Source organism: Mytilus edulis, chromosome 9, assembly GCF_963676685.1.
Source record: "Mytilus edulis chromosome 9, xbMytEdul2.2, whole genome shotgun sequence".
Taxonomy (NCBI): Eukaryota; Metazoa; Mollusca; class Bivalvia; order Mytilida; family Mytilidae; genus Mytilus; species Mytilus edulis.
The window spans coordinates 60,493,437-60,513,044 of record NC_092352.1 but is presented as its reverse complement, the minus strand read 5'-3'; the positions used below and the strand labels follow the sequence as shown (position 1 = coordinate 60,513,044).

At 35.0% G+C, this 19,608-nt stretch overlaps 1 protein-coding gene across 1 annotated transcript in view; it reads right to left on the bottom strand.

Moving 5' to 3' along the window:
• Positions 1-19,608, bottom strand: part of LOC139488710 (ATP-dependent RNA helicase DHX58-like) — a 28,311-nt gene continuing 8,703 nt past the window's right edge. Inside the window, exons 7-13 of the mRNA XM_071274530.1 lie at positions 16,157-16,319; positions 15,664-15,759; positions 13,850-14,040; positions 12,720-12,864; positions 11,912-12,136; positions 2,096-2,263; positions 1-1,430 (exon numbers count right to left, since the gene is read on the bottom strand). Of these exons, the coding sequence (XP_071130631.1) occupies positions 832-1,430; positions 2,096-2,263; positions 11,912-12,136; positions 12,720-12,864; positions 13,850-14,040; positions 15,664-15,759; positions 16,157-16,319 (1,587 nt within the window). The 3' untranslated portion in view covers positions 1-831. The remainder of the gene's footprint in view (positions 1,431-2,095; positions 2,264-11,911; positions 12,137-12,719; positions 12,865-13,849; positions 14,041-15,663; positions 15,760-16,156; positions 16,320-19,608) is intronic.

Genomic DNA, 19,608 nt, shown 5'->3' with positions numbered 1-19,608 from the left:
TCGTTTTTCTCGAATTTATTAAACAGTGAAATACAAATCCATCGATATGTCTAAACGATCTACGGTCCTTTAACATTAAATACAAAATTATTACGCTATTATACGTTATTTTCATTGGCTAACAGCAGTCTCGCGTCATTCCACATTCAAAAAATTAATTGTAACATTAAGGATGACAAACGTTCCCACAATAAAGTGCACAGATAAATAAAACAAAAACTTGCCAGTATTCGTGCTTTCATGGTCATACCGAAAAAATGTAAGTATAAGTATTGAATGCTTCTTTCGGTAAATGTCATAGGGTTGTAAAAGCATTGATCGTTCGTACATTCTAAGAATGAAGCGCTTCCGCGCTTATTACAAATTGTCCTTCAGTCAACACTTTTACATGTTTACGGCTCAATGAATTTACAAAAAGAAGCATTCATTTCTTAATTGCATCGATCATGTCTGTAATTTTAAGATTTTCAAAATGAATATATTGCATTGAAATGATTGTGATAACTATACTATTCTGCAAAAAAAGAGAATACATTTGTGTTACAAATAGTTTATCAACTCATGCATGTCATACAAGTAGTGTAATAAATTCCTGGAAATTTTATAGGGTCACGTGTGGAGGAATGACAACGTTATCACTAGGCTAATAATTATTCATTATAAAAACAAATCACCTGTCAAAAACTTTTACAATCACTTTCAATTGAAGGACAATGCTTTTATGTATTGTTGTTCAAAACGTTATATGTATGACCGAAACCAAAATAGACCACGAAAATACGTCAATTTGATTTTGATATCCGCTACGAATTACTTATGTAGTGATTTTCATCATTGTGACAAGTAACGCTGAACTTCTTCATCCGAGACGTCGTCAATGCGATAAGGGAATTCGGGCCATTTCTTAAATTTTACCAAATCTTTTGAAAATTTATCAAAGAAATTGACCTTATCTTTTGAAATTGCTACAAAGTCACATTGCTGATAGACAAGTATTACTCCCCAGTTGTGACCACAAATATTCCCAAATACTCTTTCCGTTTTCTTTATCGTGTCAAATTTTGTTATCTTTTTAAAAGGTTCGCGTCTTATTCTTGTCAAAATTGTCTTGTCAAAAATTATAGTGTGTTTTCTTTTTATATTTCTGATAAATTGACCATCAGCTACTGGTTTCCCGCAGAACTTGCAATTAACTGTGAAAGCTCCTATTGTTTTACTGTCTGCTTGGCGCTGTTGGAGCAGTCGGCCCTGAACTTCGGACGCATATATCCCTCGTTCGGCTATTGCAATATGTGCAGTTAGGTCAAGTTCGATCACTTGTTCAATCGCATTTTTCATGTAGTATTGCCTTAAAATATTTTTTGTTTCCCTTTCAAAATCTTCACAAGACGCCAGGATTACCTCCCTTCCTCCTTTGTCTCTAATTCGTCCTAGAAATAAAATAATATATAATACATTTTATCATGTTTATGATATATACATGATATATCAAAAAGACATATGAAACAATAAAGAGTACTTTCGACCATTTCTATATTTTCAATCAAAATCAAAACCACTAAGTTAGACCTCCAATAGCATGTATAATATATTTTAAATGACAACTTAAACCCTTTTTTATTTATTAATGCTGACATATGTATTATAGTGTACGAGGTACTAGCCTTTGATAAGTGTTAACGACAGGCGAACGATACTAAAGGAACTTACAAGAGTTTCACTGGAAATTCGAGCTAAATGTTCATAATAATTTTGACACTAAGATGCAAAATAATGTTTCTTTTCACCAAACTCTACCATTGATGTTTAAGACATTTTATTTTCGGTTGGTGTGTTTTCGACGAGATTTATTTATTTAACTTCATGAATAATATAATTCGTTATAAGATAACCGTAAAAAAAATTCCAAATTAATAAACAAGAACATTTAAAATTGATACCATCAGGGACTGGCAGTGCACAAGCAGGCAGCAGTTTACAACATAGTGAATGCTCAATAAAACAGTGAAGTATTTATATCATAAATGCTTAATCAGGTTCATGTTAGTTTATACTTCTGTCTTATCTTTCTATTTTGAAGCATTGCCATTATTACCTCTCATTTGATAGCTACTAATTTCATCTACTCTGAATTTGTATCTTATCATCAGATTGCATTGTGGAATATCAAGCCCTTCGCATGCAACAGAAGTTGCAACGATGCACAAATGTTCTCCTTCTCTAAATCTTCCCATAACTTCAAGTTGTTCATCAATATGAAGACCTGAAAGTCAACAAAAATTGTTAGACAACCATTGTTAGGCAAAAACACAAATATAAACAAGAGGGAACAACATTTGTAGAATGTGTTATCTTTGGTTTACTTGGAGTACTTTTTATAAGTCAACCGATAAATTATAAACATCAATAAATTGACATCGAGTATTTATTAAGAATAATTTTAACTACAAAAGTGATGCCATCAGTTTCCCTTCTATGAATTTTCCATTTTTATGGTTCAAATGGCTCGAAATATTATTGATATAGAACATGTACATACAACTGACATATTCGTAACAAAATATTAGTGTTTTGAAAACATGACAAACATTCTGATAAAGAATCTAATTTCCAACTAAATATAACGGTTTCGAGAATACGATTTTTCGGATCATTAGCTTGGTGATAACCAAACTACGAAAGCCGAGAAGGATCATTCAAAATTCAAAATTCAAAATTCAAAATTCATAATTCATAATTCAAAACACAAAGAATTCCGATTCCGATTCCCGCCGTTTCTTTGTCACGTGGTCTCTGTGCCTCGACTTACCTCGGTGAAGGATGGCTGCTGGTTAAGATGTTATAGTGTTTATTATAATGTTTAGAAAGGTATACTAATTTATTAATTGAAGTAATGAATAATAATTAGAAAAAGGCTAAAGAAAATTAGCTAACAATTTTGTTGCAATTACACCAAAACAAATATAGGATGAATAGGACTCTTTGAAAAACGGTATTGAAATATTTATGTTTTGTAAATATTAACCTCTTACTCATTTGCTTTATAACTGTTTATTTGTGTACATAGAAAATTAATGACGCAAGGCTTATTTGACAAATGGCTAGTTTTATTATCTGCAGTTAAAGTTGAACTGTCAGATTAATTAAGACAAGTAACGATGTTTTGGGGTGTAGGGTAATAAAATTAGTTATGCCTATTTGTTTTGTCTAAAGAGAAAGTAATAAAACTCTATGATAAAGGTCAGTTGGTCAAGATACTAGAAGCTGTAGTACTGTCACGACTGTAAGAATTTTCCTTGATTGTTTTAATCAGTATAGATCTACTGAAGGACTTGGTTTTTAAAGTTTATATGTTAAAACTTTGTAACGTAGTTTGTCAATGCATCTGAAGTAATGTAAATTTGTGAATGAACAGATAACGTATTATTTAGTTCATGGGAATTACCATAGGATACATTGTCGTATTGTTGTGCCATAGTATGATTATGTCTGTCCGTCTGTGTCGGTGTCGTTCCTCCCCTCGGTCACGTTACAATATTGAATGTATTTCTTTCAATAAGTTATTTCAAGGTCATTTCTCATGACATCTCCTTTCTGTTACAGCATTTCTTTCCTATTTTGTGGTTGCAGTGACGGATCCAGAGGGGTCGTAGAGGGCGTAGCCCCCCTTTTTGTTTGCACTTTTGTTTTTTGTACAATGATTAATCAGACTAGACTTCGTGAGCGCGATTTCCCGTGCGTGTATCTAATTTTCATGCGACAATTCTTTACTTATAAAGATATTTTTCGCTCGTATTTACTGTAATATATTATGGATTATGTCAAAGTCATGTGATTTGCTACGGTGGAGTCGACTCGTGCGTCGAAAAAAGTGTTACTCAAGTCATTTTGAAATTCAAACTACAGTAACACATTGCTTAGGCTGAGGATAAAAAGCATGACACCTTCAAACCGACAAAGGATTTAGCAAGAACATATAGACTTCTATTTCACAATTTCACTAAACAGAAAGTACATGTAATACTTTATTACATTCTTGTGAAAAAAGTTTCACGTTAATATTATTTACCTACGAAAGCAATGTTTAACCCCACACGCCCCAGTCTATTAATAACATAGCTGAATAATGATCCCCAGTCAGTAAGCTCTAGATAGATTTTGATTCTAAGGTAAGAACCTTTTGATTTACGGAGGCAGTCTGAGTTTTGCCTTAAACAAAGATTCTGGCTGTATATATATGCATTGAAAACAATAATCTTGTCCGTTTTTTTTTTGGTTTTTTTTTTTGGCTATTAGAAAAAAACATTTCTAGCAATAAATGAACATGATGAATAAACAACGGCGTATTTTGTTAGGGGGGAGGCTTGTTTCACGGTTCGAATGCAAATCCCATATCTGACCAGAGTGTCTGTTTCGCCGGACTGATATATTGAATTCTTTTTTTAAGGCATGACTGCAACCTTCCTGCTGGGTGTGGCCTTTATGTCTCCATTTGTTGACCGCCATTCATAAATTCGTTGTCATTTCAGACTCATTCGTAGCCTTGGTTGTTTTGGAATCCCTCACTTCCCTTGTTGGGTGTCAAACATTTTTGGATAAATATTGCTTGTTTGTCTTTCTTAACTCGTGTCGGATAAACATTGCTTGTTTGTCTATCTTGTCTCATGTGCGGGAGTTTCTCACTACAATGAAGAACCTTTGGTGGCCTACAGCTGTTGTCTCCACTATGGTCGGATTGTTGTCTCTTTGACACATTCCCCATTTCCATTCTTAATTTTATTATAGTAATTTCATTGAATAGCCCGGCTTATATCTAGTTTACAACAAGAAGTCTGTGAGGTTATGCTACCTAAACATACAACAAATGAAAATCTTCCATGTACATTTTTACTGACAAATTTTATGTTTTTTTAGCCAAAAAAAAGGTTTCAATAATTTTATTATAGACAAGTAATTGGGAGAATACGGCATCAAACATTTCCAACCCTTACACTTTAAATATAAGATATACAGGAACTGTTGCAAAAGTGCATTTTACACTTATTTTATGTTGTTTTAGCCAAAAAAAAAGTTTAAAAAAGATCTTATTATACCTCGCCCCCTTTCCAAAATCCTAGATCCCCTAGCTTGTCATGCCGCAACTATTTCTTATTAGATCGTATTTCAAATTGATTCACCTTTCAAGCAAATTTGTTGTCGGCGCAATAAGATATGTGCGGCTGCATTCTCAGGTAAATTGAGGTCAACAGTCGACCTGGCGTAGAGTTCAATATTGATTACATTTAGTTTAAGAACAATCTAATCAAGATATTCAATTTTATCTCACTTGACCTAAAAGGTCAAGATCAAGTGAGCTTTCCTCATCATTTGGATCTGTCGTCGTCGTCTGGGCAAATTTAAAACAAACTTGGACACAATCATCATTGGGATATCTAGTTTAAAAAATGTGTCCGACGACCCCGCCTGCCAACCAACATGGCCGCCATTGCTAAAAATACAACGTGGGGGTAAATGCAGCTTAGGCTTACTGTAGATTCATTATTATTCGTTGGATACATATATTTGTGGATTTCGTTGGTACAAGTGAACCATGAAATTAAATGATCAACGAATGTCAATTTTTATATAGGCGTTAGGCGTGTACGCAGACTTCCACAAAACCACGAAAGTAAGTATCCACGAATATGCAAGTTTTCCTTAATCCACGAAAATTGATACCATCGAAAACAAATGAAATTTCAGTATATCTTTGAAACTAAAGCATTTAGAGTAAATTTGACAAGATAAAAATGTTCATCAGGTTTAGATATATCTGCCCAGAAATTTTCAGACGAATCAGAGAACCCGTTGCTGGGTAGCTGCCCCTGAATTAGCAATTTTAAGGAAATTATGATGTTTTTGGTTATCATCTCGAAAATTATTATAGATAAAGATAAACTGAAAGCAGCAATAATGTTAAGAAAACTACGATCTACAAATAAGTCAAATGACTATTGTCAATAAGCCCCTAATGCCCCAGTCACACTAGACCACGATCGCACTACGCTCACCACGATCTAAAATAAATTCAGATCGTGGTGAGGTCGCGGTATGAGCGGCATGAAAATGGGATTTTTTGTTGTTTCTACGATGCTACTATGTTCTCATTACGCTTCTACAACGATCCCGCTACGATTATACCACGTTCTTACCACTCTTATTCTGCGACCTTAATACGATTATCGCGATCTTACTACGCTCAATAAGTTCTCACTACGACATACCACGATTAATCCGACTGCAAAACGATCTTACCACGCATCTTCTCCAACTATAGCACTCTCTTATCAAGATCATTATACGATCTTAGCAAGTGCATACCGCGATCCAATTACGCTCTCATCAATACTATCCACATCATATTCCATATTAATACTGTTCCATTCCTTCCAACTGTCATTTATAAGTAGAATTCCAGAAAACAACACTGACATGCCACCAACATCCACCAGAACTTGTGTGCGTGGTGGTAGGGGTAGTAGTTGAGTCAGATGGGTCTCTGGTACGAATCCTTATCCAGTAGAGATGTCGAATCAACAATCCAACCTGAATCAACGTATTGCTAATCCATCTAGATCAAGTAACGATATTTCATAAAGTAACAGTGGTACTGATACAAAATCAAAACCTGAGGAGCTTTTATGTATTTTAAAGACAATGACAATGAGCATTACTAGAACTCGAAATGGTTGTAGTATGAACGTAATCAGGTCGTAGGATGAGGACTGCATGAGCGTGCTAGAATCGTACTAAGGTCTTGAAAAGCGTAGTATAATCGTGGTATAGTCGTAGAAGAAGCGTTGTTGGGTCGCAGAGAGAACGAGATGGTCGTTGTGAGGTCGTAGTAACGTCGTTTTGAGATCGTATCGCAATCTCTCCGACTAGAATCGCGCATTTTTAAGCTAGGTTCACACTGCCGATCAGACCAACTCGATCAATCTCGATCAAGACAAATTAAGCGATCGGGAGTCTGGTCCGTCTCAATCAACAAGAATGTTCGGGTCGTCATCGATCTGACTTTCTACCCGAGAGTTTTTGACATGTCAAAAACATTCGAGTAAGGATCGAGAAGCCAGTCACTCGAGAAGAGATCAATAATTCGTCGAGTAGTGATCGAATTGATCGGGAAAGGATCGTGTAGAGATCGAGTTAGGTCGGAATACAAATAGTTTACCGATCAGTACTCGATCATTTCGATCTTTGCTCGACTAATATCCGATCATTTCTCGATCAACGTCAATCTGTAAGATATGTGGTCAAGATTAACTCGACCAATGCCGATCGCTTCATGATCACTGCGACTTCTATATTTTTTTCATCCCAGACCAACTCGACCAAAACCCGATCTTTACGCGACCACATTCGATCACTCTTCGATCTTTACTCGGCCATACACGAGTATACATCAGTGACGCTCGAATCCAAAAAAGTTAAAAGGGCCAAATAAAGTACGAGGTTGAAGAGCATTGAGGACTAAAATTCCTAAAAGTTTTGCCAAACACAGCTAAGGTAAACTATGCCTGAGGTTGAAAAGCCTTAGTATTTCAAAATTTCATGTGGTTATGATATATCTTCCCTGAAATTTCCAGACAACTCAGACAACCCGTAGTTGCTGTCCCTGAATTGGTAATTGTAAGGACAAGTTGCAGTTATTGGTTTATCTTGAATAAGATTATAGATAGAGATACATGTAAACTGTAAACAGCAATAATGCTCAGCAAAGTAAGATCAACAAATAGGCAAACATAGCCAAAATGGTCAATTGACCCCTAAGGAGTTATTGCCCTTTATACTTAATTGTTTACAATTTTTTGTAAATTTTGTAAACTTTTACAAAATATCTTCTTCACTCAATCAACAGGGCCACATAGAATTACACTTAGCCACCATTTTCAGAAGGGTATCTTGATTAAAAAATGTATCCGATGATCCTGCCATCCAACCAACATTGCCGTCATGGCTAAAAATCGATTGATTATTTGATTATTAACGTCCAGTGGCAAATATTTCATGCATGTTCAGGACGAAAATAAACATAGGGGTTTTCTGTAAAGAAGTCCATGGGAAAATGTTTAAAAAAAATTTCAAATGGTCACATCTTGAACACTTATTTAAACAAGAGGCTCTCAAGAGCCTGAATCGCTAACCTGGTAAACAATGCCTTTCGGCCATGTTTTTTGACGAAATAGAAAATAAAACACAAACTTTATTTTATACACCCTACTGATCATTCAAATGAAGTTTGGTTGAATTTGGTTGAGTAGTTTTAGAGGAGAAGATTTTTTAAAATTAGCAAATATGATGAACAAATTGTGAAAAATTGTCATTAAAGGACATTTACCCCTTAAGGGGTCAATTGACAATTTTGGTCATATTTAACTTATTTGTAGATCTTACTTTGGTGATCATTTTTGCTGTTTACAGTTTATCTTTATCTATAATGATATTCAAGATAATGACCAAAAACTGCAAAATTTCCTTAAAATTACCAATTAAGTGGCAGCAACCCAACAATGGTTTGTTTGATTCGTCTGAAAATTTCAGGGCGGATAGATCTTGACCTAATGAACATTTGTACCCCATGTCAGATTTGCTCTAAATGCTTTCGTTTTTGAGATATAAGCCAAAAACTGCATTTGACCCCTATGTTCTATTTAAAGTAAGGGCGGCCATGTTTTTTGACGGATCAAAAATCGAAGCACACACTTTGTGCAGGATAATCTAAGGAACAATCATTTTAAGTTTCATTCAAATCCATTCAGTAGTTTCAGAGGAGAAGATGATTGAAAAATCGTTAACGACGACAGACGACGACGACGACGACGGACGCCAAGTGATGAGAAAAGCTCACATGGCCTTTTAGGCCAGGTGAGCTAAAAATAATAAGTGGTCTTCAGTAACTAATGTAAGACTACACTGCAGGAATGACCTACTATTAATTTAACTATTAGGCCAAATTAAACCACACTTAATTGGTCTTAATCGTTATATGGGTATCTTGTACTATTTGTTGTGATTTTCACCTTATTTTACATGATTCCCAAAACAAAAAACAAGGTGAGCGACACAAGCTCTTCAGAATCTCTTGTTTCAATTATGTTGTGCTTTGTGAAGAATTTATTTTCCTGCATTACAATTTTCAGTTCTCTTAGACCCTTTTGCCAAAATCAGGCATTTTTTCTACAAGAAACAAAAAAAAACATCCAGCAACTGTCTCACAGGCCTCTCGAACAAGAATGGACGTGTCAGCTAACCGAAGCCTCACACATATTTCTCGGCGTCGTTGCTTCATTTTCATTTTTTTCGCCACAATTCAAGTTTAGTCCACGGGACACATAAATGTATGATGACCCGCTATTTCATCTTGATCTGAGTTTTTGGGTTATAAGTATTTGTAATTTTCATAACATTTTGTTGAGGCAAACATAATTTAGAAAATGGAAACAAAAAAATCGGCTATTTTTTTCATTTCTTAAGGGGCATAACGATAGAACGGAAAAATTGACACAACCCAGATTATTTTTTTCTGTGTTTTGTGGTGCAAAGTATTGCATATAAGTTTTATATACTATTGGTTGGGGGAAACTAGAGTTATACAGCGTACGGACTGTCGGGCGATGAGACGGACAAGGGTAAGACTTAATTTTCTCCTCTTTAGTGGCGGGGGCTCGAAAATAAGACATTTTATTCATTGTACGTTTTATACTGAATATGTTCTCAACCGACCAATACCGATTATTTTTGCGACCAATACTATTATACGATCATGTCGATCTGGTCTAGTCAGGATCGTGTTGAGATCGAGTATTGTTGATTTATAAAAAAGACGATGTGGTATGATTGCCAATTAGACAACTGTCCACAAGAGACCAAAATAACACAGAATTTAAGAACTATAATAGGTCACCGTACGGCCTTCAACAATGATCAAAGCCCATACCGCATAGTCAGCTATAAAAGGCCCCGATATGACAATGTAAAACAATTCAACCGAGAAAACTAACGGCCTTATTTATATATAAAAAAAAAATGAACGAAAAAAATATGTAACACATAAACAAACGACAACCACTGAATTACAGGCTCCTGACTTGGGACAGGCACATACATAAATAATGTGGCGGGGTTAAACATGTTAGCGGTATCCCAACCCTCCCCCTAACCTGGGTCAGTGGTATAACAGTACAACATAAGAACGAACTATAACAATCAGTTGAAAAAGGCTTAACTCGTCAGATGGACAAAAATACAAGTGGACGTGGCCGGGTACTTAGTTGAGAAAGTCGAGTAAAGATCATGTAAGGATCGTAAATTGGTCGGGATCATCAAAAAGATATTGAACTAGTGGCTGGATTCCATGATCAGTCGCGAAGAAGTCGTGAAGGGTTAAAGGTCGAGTTTGAGTCTTTTGCGGTCTGGTAGCAGTCGGGTATAGAAACTCCAAATGCAAACAGTCCCGATCAAAAAATTGGTTACGCTTGATCGTGGAAATTTGAGTAATCGGGTATAGAATTGATCTGATCAGCAGTGTGAATCTAGCTTTAATCTAATTTATCTTGCGGTCGTGTCAGTCTATTTTGTGTAAATATTTGGTCATCAGCTTTTGCTCTGAAGCTTTCAAGATGTTAATAAAAAGTGTTAAAGAACAAAAGTTTATTAAAGTTATTGCCCTTGTACAGTGGAGATCACTTCTAACCTCTCATTAGAACTCTCAGAATAATCTGTCATAGATCTGTTCTAGACTGTCCTAAAACATATCTACCTAGAACAGTTCTACCCTAGAACTGTTCTAAGTAGAACTGCCAGGATCAGTTCTAGGGTAGAACTATCTAAAACTGTTCTAGGTAGAACTGCAAGTCCAAAATCAGTCTAGTCGTAGAACTGTCATCAGAAATTACCAAATCAGTTCTAACCGTAGAACTGTCAGCAGAACTGTCAAAAACTGTTCTAGCATAGAACTGACCAAACCTGTCAGGATTGTAGAACAGTTCTAAATGACGTCACTGCAGTTAGGACATCTCACTGGTCACCATTCAGTGTTATAACTATCGTTGATAAAGCCACACGCAAAATATATTATATTCTTTTGACTTATCTATAGTTAAGACAAAGAGTTCTTAAAACTTTTCTATGAATAGAACTGACTAATTCTATCAGTAGCACTGACCAAATCAGTTCTAAACTGTTTTAGTCGTAGAACTGTACATGTTCTAGTCGTAGAACTGTACATGTTCTAGTCGTAGAACTGTATATGTTCTAGTCGTAGAACTGTACATGTTCTAGTCGTAGAACTGTCTAAAACTTTGGTCAGTTCTAGGTAGAACTGTCTAAAACTGTTCTAGGGTAAAACTGTCTAAAAGGTGTCAGGATGACAGTTCTTTATACCGGAAACACGTGTTATGATTTTGCAATATTTATTTTTGAGTTTTGAATTTTGAATTTTGAATTTTGAAATTTGAATTTTGAATTCTGAATTTTGAATTCTGAATTTTGAATTTTGAATGATCCTTCTCGGCTTTCGTACCAAACAACTGTCTAAACAGTTCATAATATACGAGTTGTTTACATATAACATGGCCAGTATCACTACATTTGGATGGGACTATGAACAAGAGCATCCAGAAGGTTTGGAAATATTATCTTTGAGTAAAAATAAATGAATTGTATTCGTTTTAAGTTTTTTTCTGGATGTTTAATAGACAGTAGTATATTCACCATCACAAACTCACAAGTTAAAACAATATTTCGAAAATTCAATATCTTTAAGTGTGATGATCATACGAAAAACAACTCCTCAAACTAACAATTATAAACTATTTTTTGACATGTTAATTGGCATGCAATCACATTTTTTTAATAAAAATAAAGTTACCTGCTTTATCCTTTGATTTTGTTCCCCCGGTCAAATGTGTAGCTTTCAGACAATGTGGTAGCCTTTTTGCTAGCGCTTTTGCAGATGCTCTTGTTTTAACGAATACCAGGAATCTTGAATCGTCATTTAATATTTCATATTCCTGCAGAAGTGTTTTTATTATTTCATTAACGTCTGGGTTACCTTCAACGCCGTGCCTTATCTCCCGTAGACGTGTTGTCACCTCTACAATATTACCAAATGTCATTATGTATAATAATTTAAAGTTTAATATTTATCAAATTATACTTACAGAAATGACTGTGTTTGGGAATACAATAGGGATATATGCGAACATTTAAAAAATTCTAACTTTTAACTTAAAATGAAGCATGTGAAGATAGAAAAGAAATTTCCTATAATGATCAAGAGAGTATATTTTTGTTTCAATAAAAAAGGGTATTGCTATTTTCTATATGAATCGTATTTGACAGAAACAAGGCTAAAGAATCTTGAGAAAGATACCTTTATTTGGACCAGGTTTATTCAGACATTTTCTCTTATGTACATAGTCAGAAATATGACAGTTGTTTTGGAATCTTTCTGTTGATAGATATAGTAGCCCATTAGATTTTGTCAGGTTTTATTGAATGTTCCCTTTTTGAAGTTTACATTGAAATTTGGTATTTTTGTCAATACTTTTTTTATGTCAAATTTTCCGACAAACATTTTTTTTCAATTTGCAATTTGAAAAATATGACACTATAATTATGAAAAGAATAAAAATATCCTGTATCAGATATAAAAAGAACCTAATTTTGGAGCTTACCTTTGAGTGCTTCTATAATTTCCCTTTCTTGTATAGTGCTTGCCTGTTGACTTTCATATGAGAATAGTCCATATGCATCGGTAAGCAATTCAGTTACATTTTCAATTTCGAGTAATGAGTTCATTTCCAGACATTCTACGTATAGCTGCAATATAATATTTAAGGAAATTTAGTAATAATGAACATTATTTATTTTCATTGCATTTTGAGTTTATTTTTATCTGAACTATATTCTGTGTTGACATATGATGTTTTCATCAATATGAGACAGAAACGGGTTCAGGAACAGTTCTAGTTTGATGATCTATCGTTTTTTGAAATCGTCTACAAATATCTTGACCTGCAAAAACTGATAAGAATGCGAGTTTTTATTTTAAAAGCTGATCGAACAACTGTACCATCATCTTCTTAATTTAGGTCAATGCTAAACGTTTTCTGTTCTGCTAAATGTTTTTGGAAAAAGTGGCAAATGAAAGGACAATGAATTTTATGTTTTTCTATATATTTGTCATGTTGTATTTGCCTATATAGCTTGTTAATGTATTTTCCTCAGTAATTGTATGTTCTTTAATTATGTGTATGCAACTGATTAGATATCTTGCAAAAGTATTGATGTGTTGTACGTTGCGTTGATAGCAGAAACATTTAGAATAAATATATATATATACAAAAGAGAATCGTTAAAAGGAGTCATTATGTATGGATATCCTAGATCGAGCAGGACTTTCTTCTCAATCCAAACAGCCTGATTTCACAAAAAGTTGTTGTTGAGGTTCTTGTTGCCTAAAATTTAGTTTTCTGTATACTGTTGATACATTTATTTTCGTGGGTATCAATTTTCGTGGATTGAGTAAAACTTGAACTTTCGTGGATATTTGATTTGAAGGTTTATCAATCTGTGTATACAAAGCTTATATAAAATTCGTAATTCGTTGAACATTTGAACTCGATCGTGTTTCACATGTACCCACGAAATCCATGAAAACAAGTATCAAACGATTAATAATGAATCCACAGTATTTCTATTCAGTCTGTCTTTGACTTACTGCTTGTCACTGTATAGTTTCTGATCATTTTACTTGTTTTAAGAATTTGCACAACAGCCAGGAGTATTTAAACTATCAGCATACCTCTAAATGTCTCAGGCAAATATGTATGAGACGTGGCACATCTGCGTCTTTTAACATAACGCTTTCTGTTTTTCTCTTCGTTTCACTAATCCATTGTACATAACGTGTAACTCTTTTATCAAACGGTGGACTTTCTAAGGCAGATAGCAGAGTTTTTGTTTCGATGCTATCTTGCATTAGAAATGAAGTAACTGGAAATTTAAATCAATGTTCAATAATTTAACAAAATATCAACATCTTAACATATAGTTTACATGATTTAGTCTTATAACAAAGAGGTGAAAGAAACCAAATGGAAATTCAAACTCAAAAAGTCGAAAATAATTTGATAATGCCATGGCAAAAAAAAAGAAGAAAATGACCAACAGACAAACAATATAATATATAAAAACAACGCCGAATATTAGAGACCAAGCAGCACGAACCCAATCAAAAACTGAGGGGGATCTCATTTGAAGGTCAAGAAGGTCTTCCTCCACATGTGACACCCGTCGTGTTGCTCAAATTAGTTCAAACCCAGTGAAATGTCTAATGCAGTAGGTTACATTCGGGGGGGAAAGGGACAGCATTAATATTTTAGTAACGGCAATGGAAACATATCAGTTGTCATCTATGAAACTGATATTCAATAAAGGTAAGCCAACTCGTGATGGTGTCCATTAAATTTACAAATGTATGATTTCAACTGCAGCATTTGGAACTCTTAATTTAATAGCTGTCTTGTGAGCAGAAACACTCTATTAAGGAAAACATGGTAGAAAATATCGAAGCATTTGAGAAATATATACTCTGTATGCAAGCGCTGCTTGAATGTTTATAATTTGGAGGTTGAAATCATCTCTTTTATCGTAAACAAATGTTTACAATTTTATTTCTTGATGCAAGTCATGATATGAGGCAGACTTAAATGTGTCTGTTGTATCCTTAATTTCAAGTTCGATGGGATGGATGCATTCAACATAGTCAACAAGTTGTGAATAGTTTAGGGAGAGAACATCAACTATAAAACGGAAAATGGAGTTAAAGGGAACTGCTTACTTTCTTTCTTTGGTTCTAGAAATGTCTATATGATGACACCCTCATATGAATACAGAAAAAGACTGCAAGAAAAGCAGCACATTTCGTTCCCATGGGAATTTCAATTGATTTTTACAAACACATCACCGTACCTTAAACATACGTTAAATCAAATACCTTCAAAGTTGATAATGTCAGTTTCAGAGAATGTTTTGTTTGAGTAAATGTGATTTTTATAGAGTACGATGAATCCCTCCTTATGGCAATATACAAGTATCTACCTTGAAAATGTGTTGATGAAACAAAGCAAGACCAACTCTTTCAAGTGGAATACTTATGTAAACAGTAGAAGAGTCAAATATTTTAAAATAATTGCAAAATAAAAGATCCAGTTCATGAAAGATATACTGGTTATGCAATGTGCACGTTTATTTTATCAATTTTTTAATAAAAGAACAATTCGAATAACTTGGTATTCTTCTGCTACTTTTGTGCACTATAAATACAGCAAAGTTGTAAACAAACATTAGATATTTTAAGACAATATATGAACTGGTCTACAATGTTTTGCTAAGCTCTTTAATAGTTATCAAAGGTACCAGGATTATAATTAAGAACGCCAGATGCGCGTTTCGTCTACATCAGTGGCGCTCATATCAAAATAGTTATATATACAGCCAAACAAGTATTAAGTTGAAGAGCATTGAGGATCCAAAATTACAAAAAGTTGTGCCAAATACGACTATTGTAATCTATGCCTGGGATAAGAAAATGCTTAAACACGATAGTACAATTACCTTTTCTGTTAGTAAATACACTTTCCACACTTTTTATGGCTTTAAGAAGAATGCCTTCTACAGGATCATGTTGTCTTTCAGTAGATTGAATTTTTACTAAAATAAAATATAACAAACAAATGATGATTGATCAAATGAACTTTCAAAAATATCTATTGTAGCTTTTCCCTACAAAATTAAAAAAGAAAGAAATAACTTAGTTTTTCAAAGTTCTTTATTCAATGCTTTCGTACCAATCTAATATTTTAGTATTATTTCTTAATAGTACGTATTATTTAACGCATATACTTAATTGTGTCACACGTATTTGTTGATCAGTAGTCGAATTTTTTTATGAGGTTTGGTTCAAACTATTGCGCAATAGTAATGTTTGTCATTTTGAATAATTGTATGATAATGTTGATAAACAAATCTCGTTTCCGAAGCAGAGGCAACATATTGCAGATATTATCACACTACAAATATGAAATAATAGCACATAATTAAATAAGACCTTTTGTTGGGGTTGATGAATAATTTAACAGTTCTTGTTCATATTTTCGGACAACTGACAACTTTGATACATCCATATTTGCCATCAAGCATTTCAAATGTTGAACAGCAGAAAATCCATCGTCTGCCCTATTCGTTCCTGGCGAAGCCGTCAGACCTAAAACCTGAAATGTTTAGTTAAGACATACAATCAGAGCGTTAATTGTGTATATCAGTTATTAGTCCGGCCGATCGGTGAAAAAATTGCTCAAATAATGAGGAAAGCACTTTTTTTTGCAAGATGGTACATTTTTGTGTACTGAGCAATATTAGCTATGGACCCACCCTCAAAATTCAATATGGCGGCTTATTTCAAGATGGCTGCCGTCCGTTCTTAAATATTTTCCAGTATTGCACAAACCACAGTGGATTTGATGCTGGAAGCACAAAAATCAACATATTTGAAATACTTGGTGTACTTAGCAAGATTTTGTTCTGATCTATCTATGAAATACAAAATGGTGGCTATTTTCAAAAGGCCGCGTTGAAAAATAAGCAAATATTCATTATTGGGAATTGACCTGAATATAAGCATTTTATTGATGTATAGTGTCATTTAATATCTGTCCCAGTTCTGTCCTTTTTTATTTTGCCTTGTTTGTCATTTCATACACAAAGTAGTAGCTTTCATTAAAAGCTGCACTATTTGTTGTATTGGGTCACACATAAAAGCTGTGATTTGGGATTTATCTACCTTAAGATATAATTCAGTGCTTATCTTATTTCTTGGGTCGCAATATTTTGCCATTTGAGATATTAAACTGTGAATTGAGAATCATTTAAACACACATCAGTGAAATGGCAGGAATTGAGGACAACAAGGACAAGAACATTGTAGCAGAAACTGAATCACTTGGGGATATGGAGAAAACAACAGCTGGAGAATGACTATTAAACAATTGTACTAAGAACTTTTAGCAGATAGAAAACATAATGCTAAAAAAAACCAGCTGAGATTTACGCAATACAAAACAGAGCGAAGCGCAAATTGATAAAATATGTGTTGGTCTCATTACGTTACAAGCTGTACTGAAAGAGGCAATGAATATTAATAATAAACAGATGAGAGAAATATCTCAGCAACTTCAGCAGTCTGAAGACAGGATGGACCACAAGGCTAGTAATAATTGCTTGGCTGAATTGGTGGTCAGACCAATAACATATTCAATTTTGTGGTGAGACGAATGGACAAGCTGACAACAACTGAGGAAGGAGACACAGTTCAATTTAAAATTCATTTGATCAGCAGGGTACCTTCCAACAACTGGCATCTGTTGTGAATGAATTACTGGACATTTGAAATAAAGAAGTTAAAATTCCTGCAATGGACAAATCATTTAAGCCAAAATTTGACCTTAGCCAGTAAAACACAATTTTACCAAAAGTACACAACACAATCCATGCCCTGTGTCTTTCCCCAATTGTACTTCGCATGAACCATCAACCGCGCAAACTCTGTTGAAAGTGTCTTCGCCTTAAGTCAAAAGTCCTATGTCAGGGCCTTTGGCCCTGCATGAGACAGTTCAAAGTATTCAACAACAATCTCCATTTAAGAACATAATATAAACCTCTACATGCTCTAGTACTAATCAAGGATAAAAGGCAAAAGGCTTATGTGTCTTCCTCGCACACTTACCATCTACTATGAGTCAATAATATTTGGGTCATAGCAGCACACCATTACAGAAACAATTGGCTGCAAGGATTCTATCAAGTTTCTCCAAAGCTGAATGCAGTGCCTACTTACGGTATCATCTCCGTCGAGTCAATGTCAAATCTCACATTTATCACTCCAATTATGACATTCTCGTCAGCTACTAAAGTTCTAACAGGCTTCCCATAACAGCAAGCTAACTCCACTGACCGATCCAGGAAAGGTCAGAGGAAACCAAAATAGTGTGACAACACCTCTTCTTCAGACTCCTCTGTGGAGAGAGAATATACCCGATGGCAAGAAAATCTTGGTGCAAGGCACCGAAGCCGAAGCCCACAGCTCCCAAAAATGCAAAAACTCAATTGAAAAGGATCTTTGACTTGGGAGGCGTTCATTTACCAATTTGAACTAACTGCCGGTAGATGACAATGGGAAAACAGGGAAAATGTGTGTAGGCCCAAGATTGCCAGGCCGATGTTGGCTTTTAGTACGCTCGCAAGGTAAACACAAAAGATGATTTCAAGGCCTTCAAAAAACATTCATTTCGAGCAGCGCTTCAGCAAGAAAGACGATAAAACCAGATTGGAACCGAGGCATTCCGTCGAGGATGTACAGACAAAGATTCTTCAAGGCATGTAATAGAGAGAAACTCAGAAACATTCAATTGAAAACCAGATGGCGATATATGGATCAAAAAGTGCCAATTATGACCATCGACAAGTCTACTTTGCTGATGGCGCAGTATCACCGACCGATAAAGGAAATATGAGAAGTCCTGTGGACAATGAGGTGCATATTAACCTCACCCAACTTGTCACAAAACTAGCTGACGTTATGCTTTCAACTAATCAGCATAACCGTGGATTGGCCGATCAATATAACCTCGGTTCTTCTAATCAAATAATCATGGAAGATCTCCAATTCAATGGTAGATAACCTGATCAGTATACACGTGGAAGATCTCCTGAGCAATACAATCGCGGTAGATCGCCAGATAGAAATACATTCAAGCTTAATGCCTATCGATCAGCAACACCCCCACTAAGCTAGAGATCATATAGGCCCTAAAGATTAACCCTAAACGGCTAGCATCTCCATGGACAAACTCCAGAAATCCCGGTTATTGCAGACAACGGTCACCTTCACCAGATACGGAGCAAGTCAAAGTGCAACCCCAACAATCGAGTCTTTAAAAAGCAAAGGGTCGGGCCAGTAGGTCAACGCACGATTCCAAAGTCTATTGGCCATGAAACATCACCTCATCACAAAATCGGACAGAGGCCCACGGCCTCGTCCGATATTGTCATCAGACGAACCATTTGAAAGAGCTTAGCAGTACGAGGTACTATACATGACCAGAATGTGAACATGATTGTGGACACTGCTGTAATAATAACATTAGTAAATGAGAAATTGATTCCGGCAGAAAACGGAGATTTGGAGAACGTAACGCTACGTGGTTTGGGTTAACAGCTTGTTATTGGGAAGATTATAAAGAACGACTCTCGACATTAAAAGAGTCAACATACAATGGGACGTGTGCAAAGAGCCGTTAACAGACGATGTTATACTTAGGCTAGATATTTTGGACACACTGAGCGCAGTGATAAACCTGAGTACTCCCACAATTACCATCAACAATAAAGTTATAAATGCGGCGTTTGTTAACAGTGGAAACGAGATTTCAGTTCAACAAATTTGCATAAAACGAACTATCACAGTTCCGCCAAACTCAAAAATGACTGTTACCATTAAAACTA